This window comes from Capsicum annuum, chromosome 3, assembly GCF_002878395.1.
Source record: "Capsicum annuum cultivar UCD-10X-F1 chromosome 3, UCD10Xv1.1, whole genome shotgun sequence".
In the NCBI taxonomy this organism is placed as follows: Eukaryota; Viridiplantae; Streptophyta; class Magnoliopsida; order Solanales; family Solanaceae; genus Capsicum; species Capsicum annuum.
This window is the reverse complement of record NC_061113.1, coordinates 219,384,304-219,391,885: the sequence shown is the minus strand read 5'-3', so window position 1 is coordinate 219,391,885 and position 7,582 is coordinate 219,384,304. Positions and strand designations below refer to the sequence as shown.

General features: G+C 38.4%; 1 protein-coding gene across 3 annotated transcripts; it reads right to left on the bottom strand.

Moving 5' to 3' along the window:
• Positions 1–496: 496 nt before the first annotated feature.
• LOC107863225 lies at positions 497–6,925 on the bottom strand. Of its 3 annotated transcripts, none has more exons than XM_016709045.2 (6): positions 6,334–6,925; positions 5,839–5,980; positions 4,852–4,911; positions 4,080–4,397; positions 1,812–3,994; positions 497–1,671 (listed from the first exon to the last, which is right to left on the bottom strand). In XM_016709045.2, exons 3-6 carry the CDS (start codon positions 4,852–4,854, stop codon positions 831–833), a joined length of 3,345 nt encoding a protein of 1,114 aa, XP_016564531.2. In that variant the 5' UTR covers positions 4,855–4,911; positions 5,839–5,980; positions 6,334–6,925; the 3' UTR covers positions 497–830. The 3 variants fall into 3 exon arrangements, with proteins under 3 accessions (XP_016564531.2, XP_016564530.2, XP_047264582.1); XM_016709044.2 differs by having other exon boundaries at positions 1,812–3,997; positions 6,334–6,799; XM_047408626.1 differs by having other exon boundaries at positions 1,812–3,997; positions 5,839–6,799.
• Positions 6,926–7,582: the final 657 nt, after the last annotated feature.

Genomic DNA, 7,582 nt, shown 5'->3' with positions numbered 1-7,582 from the left:
GTAATAATTAAATATCATATTTTTATTAAAATAAATAGAGATATTAAAAAATACTATAAAATTATTTATTTTTAGTGTTATTCACGTTATTTTAAGTATCATAAAATTTTAAGTAAAGCATACATATAATCTTAGATATATTCACGACAATAATACTAATTTTTAGCTTTTTTTAATTTAAACCTGCACCACACTATTTAAAAAAGAAAAACTTACTTTAACCCACCCCACACCTGCACCGCATAACTTAAAACTCGCACCACACCACATAACTTAAAACCGGCACCACCCCATTGCCATCCTTAGGCGGAATCAAGGGCATATTGGTCAGTGGAGAATCTTTTTGCTTTTTCTTGGAAATTTGGAAGTAATTGAAGCGGAGCAGTAGAAATGCAGCTTCAATTTACAGAGTGAATTGACAGATTCTACTAAAACTAATTGGCATATACCAGTAATGACAGATTTGGCATAAAATACAGATACCAAAAGCTCAAAATAATCGGCAAATCTACAAAATTTAGCTAAAACGTGATCTGGCCATAGTAGAAAACCCCTCAGTTGAAATTATCGAAGCACACAAGTTGGTGTTCTTTCGAGGGCTCTTGTACAATAGTAGAAACATTCTCTTTCTTCGAAAATGAGAACAAAACTTGTATAAATTGAAACGCGACTCTATTTTGTATTTTTCAATTTTTACAAGTAATGCTTACTAAAATGAAAAAAGAATACAAAAAAAAAAAACTAGACCCTAAAACGGTGCAAAAATCATGGAGGACCAAATTTACTTCACTCTGACCGGGTGCTCCATTGGGATAAAATCTTTGACACCACTAGTTATTTTTACGAGACCACCTATACTTGGAGTATTCACCTGCAAAATTTCTCTCATCTATCCATCTAGAACTACGTTCAGAGGGGCACTGGTCTCTTGTTGGAAAAGAGAAATCTTCACCACAATTGGCAGTAAAACCATGTTTCCGGAAGGGCATTCGCTTCATTCTAGCATCCGACCTTAACTCTGGAGATCTACTGTGCCTTCTTCTGGTGCTAAAGTTTCGCTCTCTGGGTGCATGCCATGGATGGGGAGAAGGCGTTCTAGATCTTGAACGAGATCTCCTTCTGGACATCGGAATCCGAGCAACTCTACCTGAAGCTGGAGAACCGGTTCTTTCACCCCGGGGTAAATAAGAAGGCATGCGTACAGAAGACAAATTACCATCACCAGGTATGCGCTCATATCCTTCATCCCTGATGCCTCTTACAGCCCTCTGAGAGAAACTTTCAGCACCACTGCGGCTCTGGTAGCCTCCTCTCCCTGGTACCAACCTCCTATGGACATCATTGTAGTCATCCCTCTCAACAGACGATCTCCTCCTCACAAGTGGCCTGCGCACACCTTCCGGGGGGGAATTTACTGATTGCTGATGATCGCGAGAGTTTAACCCACCAAACTTGTCAGCAGAATTTGCAAAATCACGGCGCCTTGAGTAGTTATGACTCTCATAGCCATGATAAGCATTTGGGTAGCAATTTCTTGAGTTCCAGCTATCCCACTGGCCATCCGTTGCACCCCTGTCTTGTGAATTATAACCAGGTCGACATCTACCAACAAAGTTATCTGGACTAACTTCCCTTCCAGGCCTATAATAAGAACTAATACGGTTATGGGGCCTGCAAGAATCAATAAAAGTATAAGAACGCAAGACTTTACACAAGACTTGTGAAGGAAAGAAGCATCTTAAGAGGCACAATGCTCACTTGAAGGAAAGAACATAGAGTAAAGGACACTACTCTCGGAAACAAATACCCACCTGTTCTGGTACTTCCGGGTAGTGCTGTTCCCATCTGTCACATCCAAATATAGCGGTCCTTCAGCACGTGACTGTAGCTTCCCTCTGTTCGTCTTTGAATCAATTTCTTCCATGTATGATCCTCTGAATTCATATGCTGCCATGCGTTCAGATGTATGTCCTTTTCTAAAAGCATCTTCTTTTCCTCCAATCTTATCACTGAACCTATGAGTTGTAGATCCAGATCCTGTACCAAATCCTTTCTTTCCACCACTATCATCAATGCTATTGTCATCCCTGTTGAATTGTCTCCTCATAATGTTTCTTGGAGATCTGCCCCTCACAAAACCTACTTCTGGACATGCACTGGTTGACGAGATTCTTTTTTCTATACTTTGTGAACCATCAGATCCTGCTTCAACTATTTCAGAGGCAGGGTAATCACTGGCATCAAAATACATGTCATCTCTACCATCTGATTCAAAATCAATACATTCATTTTCACCATTCTCAATTTCATTGTCCTCCAAAGAATACAGAATTGATCCCCTCAACTCTCCATCCTCAAATGGAGAATCGTAGCCAGCCTCAATTTTAGTGACATGCTCTCGACTAATCATTTGACTATGATCTTCCTGAGATATATCAGACTTATGGCTATCCTCAAAAGCCGAAGCACTCCCTGCAAATAGACTAGGATCATCAATCTGCAATCCCTCATTACAGCTTCTTGATGAGTCGTTCCCAGAAGTCGTGCATTTTTCCGCTTGATCAAACGTACGGCTGTCACTGACCGTAGAAATTACTTCATTCCCTTCTATCAGCATTTGAGAACCAATAGCTAAAATGTTGTCATATTGCTCTGTGGGTTCAACAGTAACTGATTGACTCTCAACTAAAGAGGCCTTTGAGGCAGATAAATCTTCACACTTCGATGAATGATTGCTGAAATCTGTTTCTGTAGGATTACTATCAGAACTTTCAACACCCATGGCATTCAAAATACTAGTATCAAATACTTCACTGGTCATTATAGGATTACTTTGGTCAATGCATTTAGAGGCACTCTCACAGCCAGGATTTGCTGTGAATGGGACCTCGGATACAGCAGCTTTATTGTATCCTGCAGCAGAAGAATCTCTAATCTGTGTCAAAATTAGGCCATCTGAAGCACTCATAACTAATCCATCTGAAACAGGCATGCATGGGGCATTATGTGATTTAACAGAAGAAGAATCAGCTAATGATGTATCTCCAGTGACAAGCTCACCAGCTGTTTCTCTTTGTGCAGATAAAGAGTCCAACAGCTTGGTGCAATGGCTATCATTAACTGAGACCGAGTCGAGCTTACATACTTCAGCAAACTCAGAAATTGCTCCATTTTGATCAGGTGGCACACATTTCCCAGAATTATGTCTACAGTATTCAAAATCCACCTTTTTATCCCAAATTTCTGCTTTGGGTTTCTCTTTTTGTGCGCCATCATTTAAACCCTTGGCAAAAGCACTATCCATAGAAGAATCCTTGGGAGGTTGCTCCCATGTATCCATTAAGGTGTTGAGATCCCAGTGCATTCTGTCAACCTTTGGTGAAACTGGTCCATTTACAACTGCAGGTTCAGTAAATTCAGCAAAACCTTCAGGACCAACAGCAGATTCATTAACAGTGGAGACCTCAGTGTTACTTGCAAGCATCATATCTCCTCTATCAGGAGCCGTCAATTCCTTAGGACGAGGAGTAGACCCCGCAGATCCCCCTGGTGCTGCACATGCAATAATAGCATTTGCTTCCTTGGCATTATCAAGGTCATCAACCATGTAACTAATGCAAGCAGCATCAGCTAGAAGTGCAATTCCTGAGAAGTCTTCTGGATAGTAAAGTTCCCCAGTAGCGACCTTAGAAATTTTAGCATCTACCCCTCTATCACTAAGATCAAATTTATGGGCAGCCTTTCTGCCAAATCTCAACACAAGTCCACTAGAATATGGATCTGAACTCCAATGATCAGATGAATGACTATAAACCGAAGTTCGCTCACGGTCTTCCAGAGGCATAGAAGGTACTAGAGATTGTGGTGATAGTGAATCTTTAAGGCCAATAGAGGGGTTCTGAGATTGCGCAGATGAAGTTTGAAGCAAATGCCTCCTTTTCTTAATAGGAACGTGTTCAACTTTATCAGAAGACCAACAGCCAGCTTCAGCAATCTGCTAAGTAGTTTAAAAGACACAACGATAAGAGACGTACTTAAAATTGTATTTGATAAAATCATTACAAAATATTACAAGGTACCTTGTCAGAATCTGATCCTGAAAAATCACCAACCCTCTTGGGACTCCTGTTTATCACCTTCATACCCCCATTGACGCGTCTAGCAACTGTCTTCCTAGAGCGCCTTCCCTTTGTCACAGCCTTCCAACTCAGCTCAGGATTTATAGACTTTGCAACTTCCAGACTTACAGTACTAAGCATGTTACCAGATATGGATCTTATCCCATCAACTAAAAAATTCCCTCCACAAGTCTTGCAGGCTGTCCAAATTGGCTGATTTCTCTTATTGAACAACTCGGATTTTGATTTTAAACTATCAGGGCAAGTACACAAGCGAGTCTGCATAATCAAAACATTCCACTTAGCATTGTAAGTTATTTGAGACTCCGTAACTGCAGTATTTCATGCGTAAACTAGATGAAAATTATAGGAATACTTTTGGCTAGGTTTACCATAGTCATTGCCTCACACAAACTCAAAATCAGAAGTGTATCTCATCACAAATTAATTGGGCAAGGCGGCAAAAGAGAACATAAATGTCAATATTTGGGAAAGAGAAACATTATTTACGCAAAAAGGGGAACTTTTGATAAATAAGGTTATAAATTTGCTTTGATATGAAAGTTAATCTCCACTTATGCATAACCAAAGCTAAATTTTAAAAACTTATGAAGGATACAAGCCATATTGTCTTTACATAATTTAACATTCAAATTTCATCAGGACAAGTCATCCACAATATAAAAGGCAAAGGCACAAAAAAGCTATAATCATTAAAGAAGTTAAAACTCACCATTGGCTTAACCCCATCAGTGGACCCACGATTTATATCTGTCGGCAGCAAAACGTATACCTGTAAAGGTGAATAAAATGAATAAGCAACTAAACCAACACCCCACATGCTTAGTTTCCACCCAGTGGTTATTGACAACTCACTGAATATGGTTAGATGTGAATTTTAAGATCCGTCAAATTCATGTTGCGCGCCATTTCTCTCGAAAGCAGAATTTGACATGCGGCAACACGCCCTTAAGGACTCAGACTCTTAAACTTTAATGTGCTTAAGACATGGACGAACAATTAGGAGGTCACTAGACTTTTAAAAACAGCCTATTGTCAGTTGGTATTAAACTATTAGTGAGTCAAACAAAACAAACAAGGACCTTAAACATGTGCAAATAATAGAAAACGAGGAGAGGGGAGCAATATAGCAGGTTCTTTGGCGTAGCATATATACCCCAATTGTTTTCCATTTGTGCATGTAGGGAACGAAGAAAAAGGTGACAGCGGAGGACAAAAAGATAGATTAAGATGAGATCCAATATTCAACAGATTACTTTTGGATGAAATATACATAGCCTAAGAGTTAAATAGATAGCAGACACGGTACTTCACAATTAAACAGATCAATGAAGAAGGTGTGGTGCGGTATTTAGGCTATGACTCGCTTGAAGGGATATCTCTTAACATTAGAGTTGAAGGGAATCCCATCTTATGCAAATGGGGTCAAACTTTTCCTAATCAAGAGATCATATGCAAGAAGTAGACCGAGAACGGGATCTCTAGACAAATTTTCACTTGAGCCAACCTCTACCTCCGGGAGAGGGTGGTGTGGTCTGCGGACACCCTACCCTCCCTAAACCTCACTTGTGGGATTTCACTGAGTATGTTGTTGTTGCAATTTTAACATAGAGAGAAACAAAGAGAGCCACAGACAATAGCAAATGAAAGATCGGAGCTTTGAAAATGCAGATATAAAAGAGAGAGGCGGAAGCTCCACCTTCAGTTTTGAAGCCGAGCCTTTTTAGCAATGGAGCCTCGGGATCGACGCGATGATTGATTTAGATATCGGGTATTCAATCCTGCCACTGAGATGCTCAGTTGATCTATGAGCAATTTCTGACCCCTCCAAACAACAAATCCTATGGCATCAGAAAGCACTTAAGTCTTCAGCTATTGAGTGATATACAACATGAGGCCAGAAAACAATCATCAAACATAAATCTATCGATATAAAAGCCCATTTTTTTTAATCTATTTTGATCAAATCGCAACTTCAATTGCCTCGGCACTTGATAATCATCTGAGAGTAAACAAAAAACTGGCAGTTTTGAGCCGATCCTGAATCTCGCAGTCATTGATAGCTTAGACTTGTCTTGTAAAACCACATATCTGGTAGACCCAAACATTGTAGTAGATTCGATTCTCCTCCGTTGATTAGTGAAAAACAATGAACAAAAAATTGCACAAAAGCATTAACTAGGGTTTTCAATACCTGTTAATTTTTCTTCCCAAAGAACAAAAAACTAAACTTTCCGTTTACGATTCGCTTCAGAAAGAAAGAGATCTCCGCAGAAAACAACTAAATCTTCAATGGCAGATCCTTCTTCTTCTTGTTATATATTGCATCAATTATGGAAATGAAGGTACCAAAACAACAAAATTCAGCAGGTACCAAAACAACAAAATTCAGCCGGAAAACTCGATCAGTGCGGCAATCAGTTGCCGGAAAACTTGATCGCTGACGCAATCAGTTGCCGGAAAACTTGATCGGTGACGGCAATCAGTGGCCGGAAACTTGATCGGCGACGGCAATCAGTCGCCGGAAAACTTGATCAGTGACGGCAATCAGTCGCCGGAAACTAGGGTAACGACGGTCGACCTTTCTTGTAATTCCTCTTCTCTTCCCCGCAGATTTGGCACGAGTGGAGGAGTGGAACATCGGGTATTTAAGGTTGTCCATGTGACCAAATTGCCCTTGTCTGCGTGCTTAATTTACCATAAATGACCTTGATGCCCTACCTGGCTTAAGGCCCAAACCTCCTTTTTTTTGTTAATTTATTTATTTTCTGAAAAGTACAGTCAGCACTGATAAAAGGAGCAATTTCCGACATTTTACCCTACAAATCTAAATAAATTACAGTCAAAAGCTTGATCTGCCCAAATTTACCACGATTTACGGGTGCATTATTTGACCCTTCCGAAGTAGGTACAAAGTTGTTCGTAATCATTTGCAAATTGAACTACGTTGTGCTATTGAGTATAACTAGTTTAATCATGTGTCTAAAAAAATAAAATTATTTAATTTATTGTGAGTATTTTTAATAAAGTGTAAAAAAATTTAATTACAGTTTTTTATATTTTATTATAATTATAATAATATAAATATAAAATATATTTTATTATAAGTATACATATATTTTACCACTAAAAACTTCACGTGGTTAAAGATAGTTATTTTTGTGTTTGTCATATAATACATATTTTTTTGCTGCTATAGACGAAGAGATATGCATCGATTTGAATCATATTTGTTGTACAATTTTTGTTATTTTTCTATATTTTTAAAATATTTTCTTATTTGAAAAATTAAATCTTTTGAAAATCTTTGATTATTTACTTAAAACTTTTAAAATTTTTGTACTTCTTATATTTTTTTCATTCTAATGCTTTCATATTTAATTCTAAATTTTTCAAATCTTCTTAAAATTAGCTTTAGTTAATTTAGAATTTTAAAATTGATG

Bases quoted from the DNA above. Each gene is read 5' to 3' on its own strand.
- LOC107863225 (XM_047408626.1), bottom strand. The intron at 3,998-4,079 runs GTACCTTGTAAT...TAAACTACTTAG, and splicing joins CAGGATCAGATTCTGACAAG to CAGATTGCTGAAGCTGGCTG. The intron at 1,672-1,811 runs GTGGGTATTTGT...TGATTCTTGCAG, and splicing joins ACCCGGAAGTACCAGAACAG to GCCCCATAACCGTATTAGTT.